This window comes from Nomascus leucogenys, chromosome 5, assembly GCF_006542625.1.
Source record: "Nomascus leucogenys isolate Asia chromosome 5, Asia_NLE_v1, whole genome shotgun sequence".
Taxonomy (NCBI): domain Eukaryota; kingdom Metazoa; phylum Chordata; class Mammalia; order Primates; family Hylobatidae; genus Nomascus; species Nomascus leucogenys.
In genome coordinates this window covers 49,693,029-49,716,584 of record NC_044385.1, presented here as the reverse complement: position 1 = coordinate 49,716,584, position 23,556 = coordinate 49,693,029, and the positions used below count along the sequence as shown (strand labels likewise).

Below are 23,556 nucleotides of genomic sequence, written 5' to 3'. Positions count from 1 at the left end.
AGGATCAACTGGGGTGGGTGGGGGTGTTTGGGGGAGGACAGTGAGTCAAGCAAATATCAGACATGAGCTGGAGGCCAGTAATAGCCTACATTAGATCAAGTCTCTCTCTCTCTCTCTGTTTCTCTTACACACACACAGAGAGAGAGAGAGAGAATATGTGTGTTGGATTGGGGCAGAGGTACCAAGTTTTATTCAATCCAAGAGAATGGAACATAAGTTCGCCAGCTGTGGACTAGAGCCCCACATATCAGCTGAGCGCCCAGTGACCAGCAGAGCAGGGACCATTGCCAGAGACCCAAGGAACAAGAGGGGAAAAATAGAGCTCTGCATCCAGGGCTGTGAGGCTCCAGAGGCTATGCAAGTGCCACTTGTTTCCACCCCACACACCATCTCAGAAGCAATGAGGTGGGTAGAAGTGAGATCTGAACCCACCCAGAAGAGACTGAGTTACCCAAAAGACTATTTAAAATGGAAGAGCTTGAGATACCACTTTAGAGTCCCCTCAACCACATTCCCTTTGCTATTCAGTAAGATGGGAGGGAATAGCAAAGGGGAAGATTGGATCTGTTAAATAAAATAAAGAAATAAGCCTATGTATGTCTGAGTAAATTTGCCAGCATGCCTCTAGAAGTACATCTGCCATAGGAATAAACGGGCTCAGAAAATGGGAATCTCCTGAATAAAGTACATAAATTCCAGTACGAGGACACTATGACAGCAACTTTGCTTAGCCAAGGCTTCTTAATTCCTCCAGGTGGTTGGCCATATTCCCCATGGTTGAGAATGCCAAATATGAGAGCTAAAGTGAAGCGACAGAGTTTCTAGCCAAATACACAGATGGGCATTCTACATCCAAACATAAATGACTCTGGGATTATTTACTATTTTTCGCACTCAGTAAACAGAAAACTAATTTTAAGCTAAGCAAAACGTAATCAGCAAAGTAACCCACTGCTTGGAAAAAATATCAAATAATATATAATCTCCCACATAAATAAATGGAAATATATCCCATGTTCATGTACTGGAAGAATTAATAATTCTTTTTGGGGGGGTGTGGGAGTTGGTTTTCTTCTTGTTTTTTTTTTTTTTTTTTTTTTTTTGAGACAGGGTCTTGGTCTGTCGCCCAGGCTGATGTGCAGTGGTGCAATCTCAGCTCACTGCAACCTCTGCATCCCGGGTTCAACCTCTGCCTCCCAGATTCAAGCAATTCTCCTGCCTCAGCCTCCTGAGTAGCTGGGACTATAGGCACACACCACCATAACCAGCTAATTTTTGTATTTTTAGTAGAGATGGGGATTTACCATATTGGTGAGGCAGGTCTTGAACTCCTGACCTCAAGTGATCCACCCGCCTTGGCCTCCCAAAGTGCTGGGATTACAGGCGTGAGTCACTGCACCTAGCAAGAATTAATATTGTTAACATGTTCAGACTACCTGTGATGGTTAATACTGAGTGTCAAATTGATTGGATTTAAGGATGCAAAGTATTAATCTTTGGTGTGTCTGTGAGGGTGTTGCCAAAGGAGATTAACATTTGAGTCAGTGGGCTGGGGAAGGCAGACCCATCCTTAATCTGGTAGACACCATGTAATCAGCTTCCAGCAAATATAAAGCAGGCAGAAAAATGTAAAAAGGCAAGGAAGCTCTAGCCTTCCAGACTACATCTTTGTCCTGTGCTGGATGCTTCCTGCCCTCAAACATCGGTCTCCAAGTTCTTCACTGGCACTCCTTGCTCCTCAGCTTGCAGACAGCCTATTGTGGGACCTTGTGATTGTGTAAGTTAATACTTAATAAATTCCCATATATATATATATAAATATATATGTGTATATATATACCCACATACATATGTATATACATATATATGTATATGTATATACACATATATATGTACACACACACACACACACACATCCTATTAGTCCTGTCCCTCTAGAGAACCCTGACTAATACACTACCCAAAGTGATCTACAGATTAAATGCAATCCTTATCAGAATGCCAAGGACATTTCAGCCAGGCATGGTGGCTCACATGTGTAATCCCAACACTTTAAGAGGCCAAGGTGTGAGAATTGCTTGAGCTCAGGAGTTTGAGACTAGCCTGGGCACCACAGTCAGTTCTTGTCTCCAATAAAAACTTTGAAAATTAGCCGGGCACAATGGCATGTGCCCATAGTCCCAGCTACTCAGGAGGCTGAGGTGGGAGGATCACTTGAGCAAAAGAGGTCAAGGCTGCAGCGAGCTATGAGCATGCCACTGCAATCCAGCCTGGGCAACAGAGCAAGACTCTGTCTCTATAAAAACAAATGAAGCAATGACACTTTTCACATAAATGGAAAAAATATCCTAAAGTTTGTATGGAATGCTAAACTCATTCAAAAACACCCTCTCAGAAACACTGAGAATAATGTTAGACTAAATATCTGGGCACCCCATGGCCCACTGATAAAATTAACTACCACAAACACTAAAGCCAAGGCTCCTAACAATAACTTCTGCAATAGTCTCTAATGGACTCAGCAGAGTCACATCTTGCAAATTTTCAATGTCCTCACAGTCCTGGTAGTACTCTGAGTTTGGGAGGATTCAGCACCATTTCAAAGCTCTGTTTTGATAAAGAGTTTTTATGCAGGCAACACTTACCTTTCCACATCTGGGGTTTCCACTGAGAGAAAGGAGTGTCCACCCACCCCTAGATAGAAGAAGTATTGGGGTGAATACTTTTGTCCCCCTTTTTATCCCCACTACTTATACCTTCATAATCAGACTGACCAAACTGTTGGTAGCTACCTCAAGAGCAAGAGGAATCGATCTGTTTGTCTTGGCCTCTCATACTTGCCTATGCTCCAGCCTGGTGGGGAAAGAGAGGGTTTGAGCAACTTGTCTCCTTGTGGTACTCAGAACCTATAACATTTGTGACAGGCCCTGCCAGACCTGTGCTCAACTTCAGCTTCTTAGCCTAGGAGTAGGTCAGTAACTCATGGTCTAGAAGCCAGGGTATAAGCTTGAGGAGGGAGACAAATGGCACCACTATCTTCTCTAATCCAATATAATAGTAATAGAGCTGATTCCGTATTTTGACCCTCATTTGGCTCCTTCAGACAGTCTTCAGTTGAGTAAAAATCTGAAGGGAGTGAGAGTAAAATGGGCTCCAACACATTAATAAGCATCAAACCTCCAAGATTCCAAGGGTATTGAGAGGTCACCCACTTTCCTGATTCCTAGCACTGCTGAATCACACTGGTGAGACCCTTTATGAATACCTCCAGAGGAAGAGGCAATATGACCACTTTTAGAACACTGCTGATGCTGTGTAAGTCCTTTTCACTGTCTTTATTTTGTGTGTGTGTGGAAAAGACCAGACCTTTATATATCTCATTTCTCCTATTCTGTGAGGTAGAACAGTCAAAGCCTCATTATAACCAGTTAAGATTATATTGGTAGCCCCCAATAAGCCCTGCCTCCTTGCATTCATGCCTTGCATAGTTCTCTCCCCCTTGCATCTGGGCGGCCTATGCTTTGCTTCAACCAACAGAATGCAGTAGAGTTGGTGCTATGCCTATTGCAGGCGCAAGCCTTAAGATCTGGCGACTTCTGCTACTGCGCTCTTGGGAGCCCTGAGCTTCCATGTGAGAACTCTGGCCATGCTACAGGAGAGGCCATAAGGAGACTGTGCACCCAGAGCCAACCTAGAGAGAAAGAGGTCCTGAGATTACGTGGAGAAGAGCTGAGGAATCTAGTCAACAATGAAGACCAATAGAAGAATGAGGAGTAAAGGACACTCTATTAATCTACTCTTCCCCTTCCCCAGCAATCCCTAGGCTTCCCAGAGCACTGTTTGTGAGAAGAAAGGGGATGACAACAAGTTGAATTCTAGTCACAGTGTTGTCCCTAATGAGCTGTAGGTGAGTCACTTCAGCTCTATGGATCTGGTGGGGGACAGGGTCAACTAAATCTCCATGCTTCCGGCAGCAATAAAATATGACACTCTAAGTAATCAGATGCATAACAAAGAACAAATCAGATGTCCCGCAACCTGCAAGCCATGTATCTATATGGAGTAATCAAACCAGTCATCACCATGAAATATCACTTCTGTAAATGTTGGACTCTGTGCAGCCTGGGTCACTTCAAAAACAGCAGAAACACTGTCTAAACTTAATACCCTCATTCCAGGTGAACCATGTTGTATCAGGCTTTTGCTCAGTGGAATTGTGTGGATTTGGGATATGATGTGATGTGCAGTATTAATATTAAAATGTACCATGTTGTCAAAGGAGTCAACAGTAGAAATAAATCACATATTGGTGGGTCCATTTATATACGGAGAAAATGCCTAAATGTGTCTTTGAAAACAAATATGCTATTGATGCACACACACACACACACACACGTATATGTATATATGTGTCTTTTACAAGTAGAATGTGTAACTTCCAGTCAGCCGACAGCCCATTCTGAAGCATCAAACCTGCCTCCAAATTTGTATTTTCTGAACTTATCAAGTCCTTCCTACATTGTTCATTAAAATGTGTAGATTCAACCTGGCTGCCCTTGCCATGATTTATTCATTGGCTCTCATCTGAAAGTTCCCCTACGTCCCAGGTCTTTGATGCAAATTAGCCAGAATCTACTGCTGCCTTCTGATGCCTTTTTACCCCCTAAGGGTCTATAGCTGCAAGAGCGTGTGCAATTAAGTGTAAGGTTTCCTAAATTCAACCTTCCTCAGCCCACACACTTTTCCTCTGGTTCATAGCATAAAACAAACATTCTCTAAAAATTTAAAAGACTCCCTTCTTCCCCCTACTGTGTAAAGTTTCTCCAACTGATGAGGCATGAGCCAAACTACACTGCAGTAGTCAGAAGTGTCAAAATCATTCCAAGCCTGCCATTTGCCCATAAAGCATAACACAGAGATATTCTCAAGAGAAATTATTAAAAATTGCTTTTCATCAAAATTAACACAAATAACAAAGGAAAAACTAACTAAAGCAATGACTTAGAAAAGTGACTCAGTTTGGCAATTACGCAGATAAAAGCTACATTCAGCAAGCAGTTCACACAAGCGTACTGTTCCCTGCCAACACTGGTTATTTGGAGGGCTACAGTAAATATTTCACAATACACGTCTAATAACTTGAGATATTTTACTTAGAAGAGCACATGTCTTCCTGACATTTTGGAATTAGAATTATAGATTTCTAAGGATATCAGTACTCTTACAAAAAGCAAGTTTGAGGCCGGTCGCAGTGGCTCACGCCTGTAATCCCAGCACTTTGGGAGGCCGAGGCGGGCAGATCACGAGGTCAGGAGATCAAGACCATTCTGGCTAACATGGTGAAACCCCATCTCTGCTGAAAATACAAAAAATTATCTGGGCATGGTGGCAGGCACCTGTAGTCCCAGCTACTTGGGAGGCTAAGGCAGGAGAATGGCATGAACCCGGGAGACAGAGCTTGCAGGGAGCCGAGATCATGCCACTGCACTCCAGCCTGGGTGACAGAGTGAGACTCCATCTCAAAAAAATTTAAAAAAGCAAGTTTGAGAAAAAATATACTTTCTTTCTTTTACAATAATTAAAGAATTGAAAGATAATGATTGAGATAAATGATAAGAATAAGTGCCATGTATTTTCACTAGACAAAGACCAGAAAACAATAGTTTGATTTACCTGAACCTAAATAAAATCCATACCAGAAATTACTTCAATAAAAAAAGACAGATCAAGGTTATTTAGGAGAATGGAGAGGATGGAATTAGAAACAAGAAATTAAATCAGTATGATATACCCAAATAAAACATCTAAAATCTTAACATCAGCAAAAGTCATCTTGTGGCTCTATTGTGATTTTCAACAATAAAGTCTCATGAAAATGACCCTTCTAAATTGTCAAAAGTCTAATCTTTGCACAAAACAAACTGAACTCTCAAGAGATTCAACAGTTATTTGCTTTCTCTGATTTTAACATCCTACAGAAATACATTTTTTATTAAGTCAGTAAATTACAATGGAGAGAGAGATTTCAATTTCAAAAGCAAACTCAAATACTTCATTTACTGGGTAGTTACCCCTAAGTACATGATTTCAAAAGCATGACCTCCATCTTCATTCAACATCAAATTAATTTTAAAATAATAAAAACAGATGAACCAGTTTCACAAGAAGTATGGAAGAGAATGAAAATGTATTGAAATATAGAGACTTTTATTACTGAATGATACTTTACTTAAGAAATAAGAGATCAATGATATCTTGAATTATTGCTAAGAAATATTTGTGTAATCAATTGTTTCAAAGTGTTTCAATACATTAACCAACCTATTGAATTGATTCTATATATAGATTGATTCTATATATATACTATATATAGTGTATATATACACTATATATAGTATATATATTATATATACTATTATATATACTATATATATTATATATATACTATATATATAATATATATAATATATATATATAATTGATTCTACATATATATATATACATATTTTTTTTTTTGAGACAGGGTTTTGCTCTTGTCACCCAGGATGGAGTGCAATGGCGCAATCTTGGCTCACTGCAACCTCTGTCTCCTGGGTTCAAGCAATTCTCCTGCCTCAGCCTCCTGACTAGCTGGAATTACAGGTGTGTGCCACTATGCCCAGCTAATTTTGTATTTTTAGTAGAGATGGGATTTCACCATGTTGGCCAGGCTGGTCTCAAACTCCTGACCTCAGCTGATCCACCTACCTCAGCCTCCCAAAATGCTGAGATTACAGGTGTGAGCCACCGTGCCTGGCCTGATTCAATAGATTTTATTCTCATTTTTACAGTCTTAATAATTTCTTAATGCACATCTATATATATATTATAGACAATTTGAACAAAAAATCAGACCATAATTGAATAACACAAAAAAATTCACTCTCAGAACTCAAAAAAAGTGACTTAAAGTAAGCAATATAAAAATATTAATGAGTACTAGAAAAAGAGGGTTTTTTTGGTAAGTTGGCTTTACATTTGTCTATTGTGTTATTTTAAGGAAGTCAAGTTGTCTTTGTTTGCAGACGACATGATTTTATGTTTAAAAAACACCATCATCTCAGCCCAAAAACTTCTTGAATTGATTAGCAACTTAAGCAAAGTCTCAGGATACAAAATCAATGTGCAAAAATCACAAGCATTCCTTTACACCAACAATAGGCAAGCAGAAAGCCAAATCATGAATGAACTCCCATTCACAATCACTGCAAAGAGAATAAAATACCTAGGAATACAGCTAACAAGGGATGTGAAGGACCTCTTCAAGGAGAACTACAAACCACTGCTCAGGGAAATAAGAGAGGACACAAACAAATGGAAAAAAATTCCATCCTCATGGATAGCAAGAATCAATATCATGAAAATGGCCATACTGCCCAAAGTAATTTATAGATTCAATGCTATTCCCATCAAACTACCATTGACATTATTCACAGAATTAGAAAACACTATTTTAAATTTCATATAGAATCAAAGGAGACCCTATATAGCCAAGACAATCCTAAGCAAAAAGAACAAAACTGGAGGCATCATGCTACCTGACTTCAAACTACACTACAAGGCTATAATAACCAAAACAGCATGGTACTGGTACCAAAAGAGACATATAGACCAATGGAGCAGAACAGAGACCTCAGAAATAAAACCACACATCTACAACCAGCTGCTCTTCGACAAATCTGACAAAAACAAGCAATGAGGAAAGGATCTCCTATTCAGTAAATGTTGCTGGGAAAACTGGCTAGCCATATGCAGAAAACTGAAATCAGACCCCTTCCTTACACCTTATACAAAAATTAACTCAAGATGGATTAACGACTTAAATGTAAAACCCAAAACCATAAAAACCCTAGAAGAAAACCTAAGTAATACCATTCAGGACTGGGCATGGGCAAAGACTTCATGACAAAAACGCCAAAAGCAATTGCAACAAAAGCCATAATTGACAAATGGGATCTAATTAAACTAAAGAGCTTCTGCACAGCAAAAGAAACTATCATCAGAGTGAATAGACAGCCTACGGAATGGGAGAAAAATTTTGCAATCTACTCATCTGATAAAGGTCTAATATCCAGACTTTACAAGGAAATCAAACATATTTACAAGAGAAAAACAAACAACCCTGGCCAGGTGCGGTGGCTCACGCCTGTAATCCCAGCACTTTGGGAGGCCAAGGCGGGCAGATCACGAGGTCAGGAGATCCAGACCATCCTGGCTAACACGGTGAAACCCCATCTCTACTAAAAAAATACAAAAAAAAATTATCTGGGCATAGTGGCGAGCGCCTGTAGTCCCAGCTACTTGGGAGGCTGAGGCAGGAGAATGGCGTAAACCTGGGAGGCAGAGCTTGCAGTGAGCTGAGATCATGCCACTGCACTCCAGCCTGGGTGACAGAGCAAGACTCCGTCTCAAAAAAAAAAAAAAAAAACCCATCAAAAAGTGGACAAAGGATATGAACAGACGCTTCTCAAAATAAGACATTTATGCAGCCAACAAACATATGAAAAACGCTGAACATCACCGATCATCAGAGAAATGCAAATCAAAACCACAATGAGATACCATCTCACACCAGTCAGAATGGTGGTTACTAAATAGTCAGGAAACAATAGATGCTGGCCAGGCTGTGGAGAAATAGGAACGCTTTCACACTGTTGGTGGGAATGTAAACTAGTTCAACCATTGTGGAAGACGGTGTGGCAATTCCTCAAGGATCTAGAACCAGAAATACTATTTGACCCAGCAATCCCATTACTGGGTATATGCCCAAAGGAATATAAATCATTCTACTGTAAAGACACATGCACATGCATGTTTATTGCAGCACTATTTACAATAGCAAAGACATGGAACCAACCAAAATGCCCATCAATGATAGACTGGATAAAGAAAATGTGGTACATATACACCATGGAATACTATCCAGCCATAAAAAGCAATGAGATCATGTCCTTTGCAGGGACATGGATGAAGCTGGAAGCCATCATCCTCAGCAAACTAACCTGGGGACAGAAAACCAGACACTGCATGTTTTCACTCATAAGTGGGAGATGAACAATGAGAACACATGGACACAGAGAAGGGAACAACACACGCCAGGTCCTGTTGCGGGTGGGGGTAGAGGGGAGAGAGCTTAGAGAATGGGTCGATAGGTGCAGCAAACCACCATGGCACATGTATATGTATGTAACAAACCTGCACGTTCTGTGTATGTATCCCATTTTATTTTTTAGAAGAAATAAAGAAAAAAAAGAAACGTTAAAAAAAAAAAAAAAGGCTTGGACAGGGTATAGCACCAGAGTGAATGGGAGGAATCTCAGAGCAGCTCTGTTTAATACAACAAATATTTGAGTATCTACTCTGTCCCAGGCATGGCAGGAGTGTAGGGGACACACTTGTCCATTTTTAAGCTATGCCCAGTTTTCCTATATGGCTTTATCTGCCCCACTCTACATATCACAAAACTCCATGTCCTACCCCCTCCACCCAGGCCCCAGTCACAGAAAACTAGGCGTGGAGTGGACCGCTGGTCAAACAACCAATAGTCAGGGCTGGGCCAATAAGATTCTCTCCCCAGAACAAACCCAGACACTAAAGCTGAGAGATCTGTAGAGTTGAGCAGGTATCTTTGACCACATGCATGCTGGTGAGTAAATGGAGAAAAGTGGTCTTGAGAGAGCAACAGTGGGCTCAGATACACAGAGGAGCATCTATGAGGCCATTTGAAGGGAGAACTGGATGGACAGAAAGATAGGCAGATGGGCAGAGATGGATAGATGGAGGCAGAGACAGCAGAGACAGACAGCAAAGAGACATGGACAGTGGCAGAGACAGCAAAAACAGAGACAGTGATGAAGACAGATGGTAGACAGTGACAGATGGTGACACAGACTAAAGGTAGACAGTGACAGAGACAGGCAGGAAGACAGACAGATGGAGAAAGGAGAGGAGAGAGCGAGGGAATGAAGGGACATAGGGCATGGAGCAGAGGCCAGGCCCACAGAGTACAAAAGCATGAGCCGAGAGCAAGAGACCAATAATAGCAAGACCGAGAGAGTGAGCCGCGGGAGTGAAAGACCAGGAGAGGAGAGGACATGAGAGACTGAGGGGAAATAATGAGACCAAAGGCCAGAGGGAGATACAAAAAGAGAAGAAGAAAACCAGGAAACCCGGAGATACAGTGTTAATAGAGACATGTGAGAGGTAGGGATTGAGAAGCTGGAGGGGAGGAGACATTTTAAATGAAGGAAAGTGGCCACTCAGTGAAGTCAGGCTGGAGCACTGTCCCGGACTGTTCCAGCCAGGTGGGAAAGCATAAAGGAGAATTTCATCTGACAGGAGAGTGACTAGAATTTAGGAGCTCTTTTTTCTTTAAAAAGTTATCAGCTATCATTTCAAAATGGCAAATGCAGTATACACACTTATTTCCTCATTCTTGAATGATGAAAAAAGATGGAAATGGAACGTGAAAGTATTTTACCGAGCTTGTAGGTAACCAACTCACTGAACTGAAAAGCAAAGGCAGGCACATACCGCCTTCTTCAGACAGAACACAGGTGTTTTTGTGTGTTGAAAGGAGTACCTAAGTGCACATCCCCTCACCAAATTCACCCCCATGACTGAATGGTCTGCACAAAACTTTCAGAAACCACTTTTGGCTCATGCCTATAATCCCAGCACTTTGGGAGGCCGTGGCGGGTGGACCACAAGGTCAGAAGATCGAGACCATCCTGGCCAACACAGTGAAACCCCGTCTCTACTAAAATATAAAAAATTAACTGGGCGTAGTGGCGAGCGCCTATAGTCCCAGCTGCTCAGGAGGCTAAGCCAGGGCAATCGCTTGAGCCGAGATCGCGCCACTGCACTCCAGCCTGGCAACAGAGCAAGACTCCATGAAAAGAAAGAAAGAGAGAGAGAGAGACCACTTTATCCAAAGAACAAGTAATTGGCTCTCTCAGCCAAGGTCTTGGCAGCAAAATATGACATACTCAATGGGTAATTTGAGGAATGTTTAATAAAGGAACTATTTACAAAGGTGTGGGAGAGGTATAGGCAGTAGTGTGTTAGCAAGCTGACTCTGGGAAGAAAAGAGTCCTGATTTAGAACATTGGCCAATTTCTAAGGTGTAAATACCTTACATCTTGGTAGAAGCAGTTTTCAAGCTTCCAAAGTGAAGTCACTGAACCACGAATAAGGAACAGATGCACATAATCAGCTCTAAAGAGGTAGAACCAGCCAATTGCAGCCTGCTCCAGCACACCACTTAGGAAAGCCCCAAGACATCGTGCAGTACCCCAGGGTTAGTAACAGCTGGAAGCTTTAAGTCTCCAACCCTACCCAAACCCAAAGAGAGCAAGCTAGAGACATAACCTTTAATCAGGGGAAAACAACTAGGCTAAGATGACCTTGCAGGAGAGAATAATGAGAATAAGGACTATAACCTCTCTCTCGCTTCCCATTTCATGTGGTGTACCCCACAAGCTGAAGGCAGCCAAAAGCCAGAAAGCAAGGGAGCCTACAGGTGTACTCTATACAGGTCAGCCTCCCAGCCTCCAACAAGAGACAGGCTGGTAACGAAGAGTGTGGTTCTAGGGAGGCAAACAGAAATTATTCAGTACCTTGGCCCACACAGAGGCTTAAAGCACAGCCTTAATGATGACGGCATAGAAGTCTAACATATGCAGTCCCGATAGTGCTGAGAGGAAAAGAAAGCAAATAAAATAAAAACTTAAATATCAATTTAATGGAAATAAATATAGTCTTATCACTCAAATTAACTCCATTTTCTTTGCATGGCCCTGAAGTTCTAGTCTAAAACATATTTTCCAACTTCACTCTTAATACAAATCAAAGTTAAGCCATAGATAAATATCAGTAAAATTTGCCAATATGGTATCAGCTTTCAAATGCTGACTCCAACACTCTGAGAATGCCAGTGGAGGATGTCTACATCATTGCTTTAAGGGAAGAAAAAGGAGATGGAAGACCATTTCTCTTCTTTACAGAAGCACATGTTGTGATTGCAGAACCTTTAAAAGGCTATGGGAAATGATGGTTTTTAGTCACTCTCAATTAATAATTACATTAATAATTATAGGATTGACTCAGTTAATTTCAGAACATCAGTTTTATGCAACATAGGACTGATCAAAAGAGTTGTCATTTTACTTTACATAATGAACAATCAGTATGAGTAAGCAAATTGACTATTGGCATAACTCTGTAATACCTAATCAGGAGAATTTTAAGTAGTTTTGTCATTAACAGGAGAGTTTCACTGTTAGAGCAGAAACTGTGAGAATCAAGGGAGATGCTGAAGTTGGCCAGACTGTGATCTGTCCAGCAAGACCACACTTGCAGCAGGGCCCAGTGGCTCACGCCTGTAATCCCAGCACTTCGGGAGGCTGAGGCAGATGGATCGCTTGAGCCCAGGAGTTCAAGACCCCCCTGGACAACATGGCAAAACCCCATTTCTACAAAAAATACAAAAATTAGCTGGGTGTGGGGCCGGGCGTGGTAGCTCACGCCTGTAATCCCAGCACTTTGGGAGGCCGAGGCGGGCAGATCACAAGGTCAGGAGATCAAGACCATCTTGGCTAACATGGTGAAGCCCCATCTCTACTAAAAATACAAAAAATTAGCCAGGCATGGTGGCGGGCTCCTGTAGTCCCAGCTACTCGGGAGGCTGAGGCAGGAGAATGGCATGAACCCAGGAGGCGGAGCTTGCAGTGAGCCGAGATTGCGCCACTGCACTCCAGCCTGGGCAACAGAGCGAGACTCTGTCTCAAAAAAAAAAAAAAAAAAAATTAGCTGAGTGTGGTGGCACGTGCCTGTAGTCCCAGCTACTCAGGAGGCTGAGGTGGGAGGATGGAAGGATTGCTTGAGCCTGGGAGGCAGACGCTGCAGTGAGCTGACATCGCACCACTCCAATCCAGCCTGGGAGACAGAGTGAGATCCTATAATATCTCAAAAAAAAAAAAAAAAAAAAAAAAAAAGACTGCACTTGCCTACAGAACAGCCAGAGCATCAGACAAATTCCAGTATCTAGGATGTGCTAAAAACTCATACCAATGGATGAGCAACCCAAGACAGCATGCCAAAGAAGACAGCAATGGGATATCCCAGAGGAATGAGGTTTGTTTAAAGAAACCTCAACTGCATCAGAACAAAATGTCACACATTCTGCAATCTTCTTTTAATTCACTTACGGGATCTGGTCATCCCACACCCAACCTCACAAAAAAATAAATAGCTATAAAATCTAAGAATAATTTTGGGTGAGGTGTTTATAAAGGAAAAATATGTAGTAAGTGTTGAATCAGTATAACATCCCTTAAATCTTTGGAGAGGTTTACAAAGCATGTTGGCCTCCGTCATAGATTCCTCTGTTAGACCCAGCATCACAAAAGCTGTACTCATTTTGGTATTCCTACTTGTTAGCACAGTATTGGGCACATAGGAAGTCCATCGTGCTTATAAAACTGAACCATAAGCTAGCCTTTGCTTTTTGTTTTAATTTTCCATTGAGTTTTGATTCCTCCACTAAATCTGTGCCTTTCCTTCAGTCATTTTGTTTTCATTTCAGTGAAACAAATATAAATCATTCACTTCCTAGTTCCTTCTCCCTTCCAGCTCTAATTCTTGCATAATCTCTGTCCCCAGGGTTTACTGCTTCTCAAATTAAGAAAATGAATATCCCAAACACACACACACCAAAAAAAAAAAAAAAATCCCACCACACTTGCATGTACCCTTTGCACATAATTCAAACTGTACAATTCTTTCACATCATTTACAATTGTGTGTGAGGAAGCTCCTCAGAGAGAATACTTCAACCCACAGTGGATACTGATGTCTCCCAAAGGGCAAGAGCAAGTTTTGTTTTCATTTCATTTTGGTCATGTGCTTCTATTAACATAACTGTCAATGACCCTGTTTTATTAGGTACTAGATTGTTTTGGCAACGTCACTATTAAAGACAAAAGAAGAAAATACCAAATGCTGGCAAGGATGTGCTGCAGTGACGGAAATGCTCATACACGGCTGGTGGGAGTGTATATTAATATAAACCCTTTGGAAAACTGTTTGACAGCATCTGCTGCAGTTAAACATGTGCGTCCTAGGTATATACCCCAGAGAAATGTGTGCCCACATGCCCCAAAAGACATACTAAGAATGTTTGTAGCAGCATTAACAGCACAAAACTGGAAACAATCCATCAATGGCAGATCGGATACAATGTGTGGTACAGTCATACTATAAAGCATGATGCAGCACTGAAAATGCATCAACAGGCCAGGCACGGTGGCTCATGCCTGTAATCCCAACACTTTGGAAGGCCAAGGCGGGCGGATCACAAGGTCAGGAGTTCAAGACCAGCCTGACCAACATGGTGAAACCCTGTATCTACTAAAACTACAAAAATCAGCCAGGCGTGGTGGCACACACCTGTAATCCCAGCTACTCAGGAGGCTGAGGCAGGAGAATTGCTTGAACCCAGGAGGTGGAGGTTGCAGTGAGCCAAAATCGCACCACTGCGCTCCAGCGACAAAGTGAGATTCCATCTCAAAAAAAAAAAAAAGAAAAAGAAAGAAGAAAAGAAAATGAAGCAGTACATGCAACAACACAGAGGAATTGTCACCCGACAAAAGAATACATGCTATATGATCTCATGCATATAAAGCTCCAAAACAGATAAAAATAAACAGTAGTGTTTATTAACTACAGTGGGTTTTTTAAGGAATGCAAAACAAACTGGTAAAATGAGGAAAAGCAAGAAAGTGATCACCATAAAATCAGGAGATGTCACCCTTTGGGAGGAGAGCGAGGGACTTAGGAGCAGGAAGGCTTTGGGGGCTTCTAGAGGGCTGGCAAGACCCTATTTCTTGACACAGGTGGTGATGACATACAGTATCACTTTATAGAAATATGTTAAGCTGTACAAAATTGTTTTGTGTGCTTTTCTATTTGTGGTACTGAAAATTAAAAAGGTTAAAAGGGGAGAAGAATACAATGCAAAACTTATCAAAAGTTTTTTAAAGGTTTGCAGCTGGAAAATACAATGGGCTAAGTCAGTTTTGTTCCATGGAGCAGCCTGCAAATAAGTGGTAGCTGTAAGAAGACAGATTTTGGTAAGACCAAATGACAGCAACAAAGGGAGGAGGAAGAGGCAGAGAGAAGAGAAGAAGAGAAAAACAAGGAGAGGAGGCAAAAAGAAACACAATTATACTTGCTTACAAACAGAATATTCCTCATGAGAAAGTGAGGGTCCCATCACTGAAGCTAGTCAAACACAGGCTGGAGAACCATCGGGAGGGAGGTTCTGGAGAGGATTCAGTGGAACAGTGGAAAGTGAATTGTATAGCATGTCCCCCCAGAACTAAGATTCTGTGATTCTATTTCTCTTTCTCAACAGTTATAGGTGTGGCCACTTAGAGAAACAAAAAAAATAAAAAACAAGAGAAGTATGGTCCAAATATCCTAAATGTATAAAGCAGATACTCTAGTAGATTTTAAAATGTTTGTTTACAAGCCATTAACTAATCAAAAATAAAGGGAAGGGAAGAATTGAAGAGCTTCAAGGTAATGCTCAAGGAACCACTCCCAAATGAGGTCCAACCATAAATGCAGAGCTGGCATCGGAAACAATAAAGCCAAGGATTCAGTTGACCCACAGTGTTCCTCAAATGCATCTATTCTTTTAAGATAGATTATTAAAATAAATGGGTTGCATACAAGTCATGGAATTTGGAAGCTTTATTTCCTTCACATTAAATCACAAGGCTTCAGCCTCTCAATCCCCCATTTAACATCAGCCAACAGATTTAACTTTTTGACACTTTCAGAGAAAGATAGCTGAGCCTTGGCTGAAGATTGTCTTAGAATATTTTGCAAGAAAAAACAAGCTCTGCTGAGCTGGTAATAATCCAGATTATCATCCATTCCCCCTTTTAGAGGCACAATGGATTTTAACCAGTTTTCTGTTTTATAAATATTACCATGGCTCAAAACATCCATGAGGAGACACAACATTGTGTCTCATCCTGTTTGCTAACTAATTATATCAACAACCTGAACCAACTTACACTATACAAAAACACAGCTGATTTAGCAATCTGTAAATTATACATGTACATAAATCTGTACCAAAATGTGCTGTGTTTCACTCCTGCTAATGTGCATGGATTCTTACTGGCACCTACAATTGTTTGATATAGGTTCCCGAACACTAAAACATATGTTTTGCCCAGAATGGGACCATTTAGAGTAATATTTTTGTAGTTTCCTGGCACCAAGGTCTGCCAGCCTTTCTAAGACAGATCTCCTATTTGCTTCAGCGAACATTCTGACAACAAGTGCCTGCAGATTTAAGCAACTATCAAAAAATATTCTGTAACAACAGTTTCCAACCATGAATATAAAGAGAAACAGGCTGGTTTTGCCTATGTGGCAACAAAGCCAGTAGGATTTAAAATGATCACTGACATGACCATAAGCAAAATCAAATAAAATATGGAGTATTAATTATTTCTGCTGCCTACTTACGGCAATTAAAAAAAACAGATAATTATTAAATCTTTCCTTCAAATGGGATTCAAAATGTACCAAAGAAAGTTAAAGTCGATTTTAGTACCAGCAAGACCAGTAAACACCTTAGAAATGTTTTTTTAAATACAGTGACAGGCCTAAACAGTTGCAGCCAGTCAACACTGTAAAATATGGTCAAGAACCTCGGACCAAGATTCACTAGAATGTAGCTTACTAATCACAAGGAGGGTTTCTTGTTTACCACTGTATCCTCAGTGTTCCATAAATACATTCAATAAATCTTTGTTGAATGACTAAACCAAAAACAACTGCTGACTAGTCCCTGATCTGTCTCTTACGAACTGTAGGTAAATCATTTAACCTGAGGATTCTTAGGTGAGTTTAAGGATTTTAGTTCCTTAAACTCTAAAATGGAGACACTGCACCTCCGCTACTAGCTTATGAGGATCAAAGGTGATATTCTGTGAAAAGTGACTTGGTACTTTATAATGGGGCACACAGATGTTAAGTGCCCATTATCCCTGCCTTTGCCTTGAGCTAAACCACTGACAAAGGTGAACAGACTGCATTTCCTTGAAATATAATTAGCCTTTCCTTTGCCCTATTATTCTGTTGAGATGTGGTAGCGTGGCTGTTAGCCAAGATGGATGTTGTTCTTGTTGTTATAACATTTTATTTAATCTCCACTGGGAAATTATGCTTCTTGAGAGAATATAATGGTAACATGAGGAAAGGGTTTTTGCATGGTGTACTATAAAGAATTTGACATTGGACTCAAATGGTTTGGGGCCTCATCAGTTCTGCCCTTAAATATTTGAGGAAAGCCTCTTGCATCAATTTCCTTATTTATACAATGATGGGGAAGGAGAGGCAGACTAGATAATATTTAAGATCTGTCTCTTCCTACAGCTCTATGATATTCCAGGCATCAGATATTAAAATAACCCAAAATGAAGTCAGTACTATTATTCATTTTCATATGAGAAGTTTTAAAGGATGATAAAAATAGTTCCACAGACTAAGTCATAAAAGCTGGAGAAATAATAATGCTGAGAGAAGGATATATGATAGATGTCCTCTAAGGAATACCAGCCTCAGGCATTGTTTGCTCTGCCACTTTGAATAAGGCACTTAATATTCCTAGGACTCAGTTTTCTGATCTGTAAAAGAGGAACATTAATACTGCACAGGACCACTGGGAGAAAATGTCTAATAAAATGATCATAAAATATTGCTATTCAAAGATAAAATGCTATTTTAATATCGTAATGTCCAAAAAAGGGCTCATGGATTTTAGAACGAGACGATCAATATCTTTAAATAGACTTTTTCCACCACAGTAAAATAACATAATGCATGCAGATATTGTGATATTTCTAGGAGTTCACATTTTTTCTCCCATTTGTGTTCAGGAAATATTATAAAAGGGATCACCTTGTAAACATTAAGTCCCATATTTCAAGATGAGAACCATTTATTCTGAAATAATAATTTTAAAAATTCATCCAACTCTCCCAAGATGCTTCATTTTTGTTGATGCTATTCGTTTGATTGGTTAATTGAAATCAACCTGCTGAAACTGATGTTGAAATGACAATGCCCATCCTAAAAATATTCCCAGTGACTTATTCTATTCATATTCTATGATTACAGAGGGAAAGTGGCTCTAATAAGATCAACTAAAATAGACAGTATTCTGCCTTCACAGCTCCAAGATTCTTAAGGTTCTCTTAAAACCCAAGGCATCTTGTGACTTTTACATGTAAGTTTCTCTTCTTGCTCCCTCCACTCAAAAACATACACAGTATACATTAGATACCGGGTTTCCCCTCTGACTTACAGGGCACTGCCTCTTTACTGAAAAATAGAATTGTCATTGATATTTATGAGAAAGTTGGTGTCACTGACAATGGGATAACCAAATTTGAAGATTGTCTCCATTCCCCTTAATAATCCAACAAAAATAGCAATAATAGCACAGTAACTCTTAATTTAAAAATAAATGAACAACTCCAGTTTTTTTATGGCAAAACAGTTCATTGTGGCTGTTCACATAGCAATCATCATCCCCTTGCATCCCCAGGTAATGACTGTGACCTTGACCTAAAAGCCACCTTAGTTTGAATAAGGAAGACCTTGAAAGGAAAGGTGACTGACCAGAAACACTCTTAAGAGGCACACAATAAAGAAATGATCATTTCTAAGAAAGTACTTAAATAGTACATGATTATTTGCTATGCCAGTTGATGTGTTTTATTATAAGATAAACTTAAATCACTTTTTAATTAAAGAATGTTTATTAGTAGCATAAGTCACTTTTCATGCCCTTCCCCTGAATCCCTAACTAAATCCAAACAGAAGCTCATCATTTTACACAGAAGCTCCTTAGGCTCTGAAATCGTGATATTTACACATTATTAAAACCCATTTCCTAAGTTAGCTCCTCATGTCTCCCTGGTAGAAGAATGTCATCTGTTTTTGGAAGGGGTGGGGTGGGGGGTCTAGGAGTCTGCAAAGAGCATCTTATGCTTGGCTGTCTTTCAATATAGCCATTTGATGAACTCGTGCGCTGCGCCTTCCAACTGCCAGGACTCCTAGTCGCTGTGCAAGTGCTTAGCTGGGGTCTCTCCGCTGTTAAGTCCGAAAGGCGTTTGGAATTCTTCCTTTCCATCCCTGCTGCTAGAACTCTCGCCTTTCAAGGCTTCATGCCACCGTCGATCTTAATGCCACAAGGAAAGAGATGAGTGCTGACGATCAGCTTACTGGGTAATGGGTCTATTTATAAGTTTGGTGAGATTGGGAATTTAAAGGTGAGCAACACTTAAGGGTGGCATAAAACCGTTGTGGGTTTGGAAGAGGGGAAATATAACAGGTTTGTACCTGTGGCCATTTAGTTCGCTCTGCACCTGTGCCCTCCACTTCCCACCTGACGCCAGGAAAACCATCTGCCCTTCACTTCGAAGGTGAGCCTTAACTTCACCTGGAAAGGGGTGGGTGGGTGAAGGGGTGGAATCAGGCCGCCGACAGCACGTCCGCACACCTCGGACTTTTCAGTTGCAGGGATGGAAGGTGGAGGCAGCCGGATCCTCCCATTCTGAAGCAGCGGGGACCTGGAGTTGCCCGTCTCTACTCCCTGGGGAGAGGCGGCTCCTCCGGGAGCAGCCCGGGAGCCCCAGAGCCTTCGCGGAAGGGTGGGCAGTGCCGATGGGGCGCGCGCTGCCGCTCCGGCTGCGGCTAGCTTTCCATCACTTTTCCCAGTACTTTGCTCAGCAGCTGTCACGCATCCTTGGAGACAAGACCGAGAGGGCGCGAGAAAGGCCCAAAAGGCGTCCCCAGAAGAGCTCTCCTGTTAGGATGGGGACCCATCAGACCCCGCCCCGCCCTGCCCACCTTTCTCTGCCTCGGGGAGGCTGCCTTGGGTGCCCGCGCCGCGGCTCCTTAGCAGAGCTCGCGGGTTCTGCTGCATCTGCTGGCTCCGAGCGGCGAGAGGTTCTGCAATAAAGGCACGGATAAAACGCCCGGGTAATCGAAATCCGAATGCACCTCTTACCATTGGACCGCCGGACAATATTCTCCAGAAACGTGTTTTGAGGGGCCACCAGTCCCCTCCTGCCCCCAGCCATGGTCATCCTCCCAGCAGCTCGGGGTCCGGGGGGCGTCCTGGCGCGGCTTCTTACGACAGCAGGAAACTGGCCTCGGGGCCCGCACGCAGTCCCGGCTCGAAGCGCCCCATGCGCCCCGCGGGGATCCGCAGGCAGGGCTGGCGGCTCCCTCTGGCTGCTACCCTCGCGCCCTCTTCGCGCCTCCCTCCCTGCGGCCCGCCTCGCAGTGCACTCGCGCCGGCCTCGGCTCGCTGCAGCCGCCTCCGGGTGGGCGGAGGGAGCAGCGGCGCCTGGGCCGGCGGCGCCCCCTACCGGGCTCGTTCCCCCCAGCCGGCCTGCGGGAGACCAAGCTGGGGGGCTCTCGCAGAGGCCGGGAAGTGGCGGGCGGCCGTGGACCAAGGCTGGGACGGCAGCGCCGCCCTCTGGGTTCCGCCGGGAAATGTGTTCAGGATGTGCCATGGGCTGGGTGGAGAGGAGGGCATTGTGAGCAGCTTTCAGGGCGGATTCACCCCGACAAGTCTTGGGGGAGCGTGCTGATGTAACTCTCTTCCTTTGCTCTGTTTCAGGCCGGGGCCCTCGGGACCTCTGAGGCTCTGGAAACACCTTCTTGCCTTCCTGTAAGGTTAGCCTGACTAGTGAAATTTGCCCCACCTTGATTCTAGGCCAGTGTTTGAGCAGTAATTAATGAAGTCGTATTGCAATAGTGCAGATTTAGAGTGACTGGCAGATTCAGCTTCAGGAGAGTTGTCTTGGGTTGTTTTTACCGTAGACACAAATGCAGGCTCCTGATATGTGGTATGATCAGTATCAAACTGCCTGACAAACATCAAAGGGGTGGACTTGTCTTTAAGGGCGAATACTCAGGGGAGGGGCAGCATTAATTAAGCAACCGTGGCTTTGGCTTGAAGCGTAGTCTGTAGTACAGAGGATACAGTTAGTTTTTACAGCTGACCCCTGGTATACGCAAGAACCACATACACCCAAGGTTTCTGGACAGGGGCTAAGACAACGGTCGTTTGTTCACTTATTTTGGGGGATTTCGACCCACGCATACTCTGTACCTGCCTTTTTACTATACATCCCCAGGCGGTGCGGTGGGAGACTAAGCCTATGTCCCACAGGAGAAATGAATGGAGAGTTTACTAGTTTCAGACGGAGTCAACAGTCAACACAAAAATGTAAGAGAAAAAAAAACTAACCCTGGAAATTAATTGTCTGGGTTAGCCATCCTGACATATCCTAATGTATTGCAAAGACATCCTGTCTCAGTTAATTAATTTCAAAAACAGAAGAACTAATTCTTGCCCAGAAATCTCTGAGTTGCTGTGAAGATCAAGCAAGAATTATGTATGGGGACAGCATCTTAAATTGTAAAGTGCTGTGCCAAGGTCAGACATCATTATTGGAGTGACTAAATAAATTGGGCCATTACGAGTATCACCCTTTATCTCATCTTGTGTAGAGAGAAAGTAAACAGATTGCTGTTAGCAGAGAGTTAGATAAGACTGTCATAGGATTTGAAATGCAAGTAATGATACACTTTTTCCTTAAGATAGCCTTCTACCCATCGCCTGTTACCCAGTCGAGAACAGTGATTTCTTAAACCCTAGCTCCGTCTAGTGGTTCTTTGTTCTATTACAAATGAGATAACACAGTGGTTGAAGAGAACTTGACTCTCAGATGTATTTGGTGCTGAGCTGCGCCAGTTTGGTGCCTATCCACTTCATTTGAATAAGTTCATTTAAGGTTTTTAAAGTTGTGTTATCGCACAAACATGCCAAGGGAAGATTTTTCATGACAATATTAAAAACCCATCAAGAAATCTCATAATCCTGCTTGTGAAAGGAAGATAAAGAAAATAATGTGGAGGGGAAAACTATCATAGAGAGTTAATAAAATGTCTAAGGTTTTAATGAGCTCTCATGTTCTGTGGCTTAGATTAAAAAAGGAAACAGATGATATTAGTCTTGAGATCAGAAATATTAAAGCCTTGGTGGGCTACCTGATAAGAAAAAGAATTAAGATGTCTTCCATTTTAAATGTACTACTGAAATGGATCTCAACATGGGCTGTGCGTGCGTGTGTCTGTGTATGTGTGTGTGTATTGGCACCTTTTTGAATACTACAATTTTTGGTGGCACACTCGAAGAAATTAAAAGACCTAAAACAAAGTAGTGCTACTACAAAGTCGTTCTTTTTTTTTAAGTTTTAAACCTCCAGATTGTGTGCCATAACACGATCACATTAGTTTATGTCTTTTTGCTTAAATAAGACTGGATGCTTATAAAAGCACGGTTATACTGTGTTATGGCACTTTAAGTACTTGCTTAGAAATGATCATTTCTTCATTGTGTGCTTCTTAAGAGTGTTTCTGGTCAGTCACCTTTCCTTTCAAGGTCTTCCTTATTCAAACTAACTAAGGTGGCTTTTAAGTCAAGATCACAGTCATTACCTGGGGATGCAAGAGGAAGATAATTACTACGTGAACAGCTACAATGAACTGTTTTGTCATTAAAAAAAAGCTGGAGGTGTTCATGGTTTTTAAAATAAAATAAATATTTAAGAGTTAAATTGTTAAAAAGTCAGCAGTCTTTCATCATAATGTAAGTGTCTCATGGTGTCTGTGGAGGTACATCCAGTTTTTCCCCCATTCCCTTGGTTCACTCACAACACATCTGACTGTAGGAATAAAATCATGTTCTGCCCTGTCCACAGCCACATTCTCAATATTCCAGCAAACACTCCCTCTTTCTTGGTGCTAGTTGACGGGATACTGTGCTTCTTACCTTTTACTTGCCACCTTCTGTTCCCTCGTTGACATTCAGTTCCAGCACCTGCTCAACTTAAAGTCCTGTCTGAGATCTACCTCTGTAATATAGGAATCTCAGTTAGAGTAAACTTTAATCTTACAGATTTGTCAAAACTTGGTAACAGATTTGTAAAGGATTCACAATATACCAATGTACCCTGGCAAACCAGTTGAGAACACTTATATTTTTGCATAACAGACAAAGCCACTTCTTCATTTAAAGGGACAACTTTAAATAACTGTGACCAGAGTTCCAATTCAGTTGCCTCTATCCTTCCGTGCAGAAAATGTAGCCCATTTTCTGCAGGGATACAGAGTTCAGATACAGAGTCTGAAATAAATTCTAAAATGTGAGTCTACTGTTTCTAGGCTTCTTTCCTCCTATATCCCTCAGCATTTTGTTTACCCCTTAGCTATAAGATGTATTTATGTCTGTATCACACCGTAGATTGTGAGCTCCTTGAAACAAAGACACACTATAACGATCTTTGTTCTCATAAATGCTATTAAGCTACACTGTAATTAGTGAGTTCACAGAAGTAATAGATAGTGATGGAG

At 41.7% G+C, this 23,556-nt stretch overlaps 1 protein-coding gene across 2 annotated transcripts in view; it reads right to left on the bottom strand.

Moving 5' to 3' along the window:
• The window catches only part of KCNH1 (potassium voltage-gated channel subfamily H member 1), a 465,858-nt gene extending 445,423 nt beyond the window's left edge, over positions 1 to 20,435 (bottom strand). For both annotated transcript variants that reach the window (XM_003273031.4, XM_003273030.4), the window contains exon 1: positions 20,138 to 20,435. In XM_003273031.4, the coding sequence (XP_003273079.1) occupies positions 20,138 to 20,216 (79 nt within the window). In that variant the 5' untranslated portion in view covers positions 20,217 to 20,435. The remainder of the gene's footprint in view (positions 1 to 20,137) is intronic.
• Between the last annotated feature and the right edge of the window lie 3,121 nt (positions 20,436 to 23,556).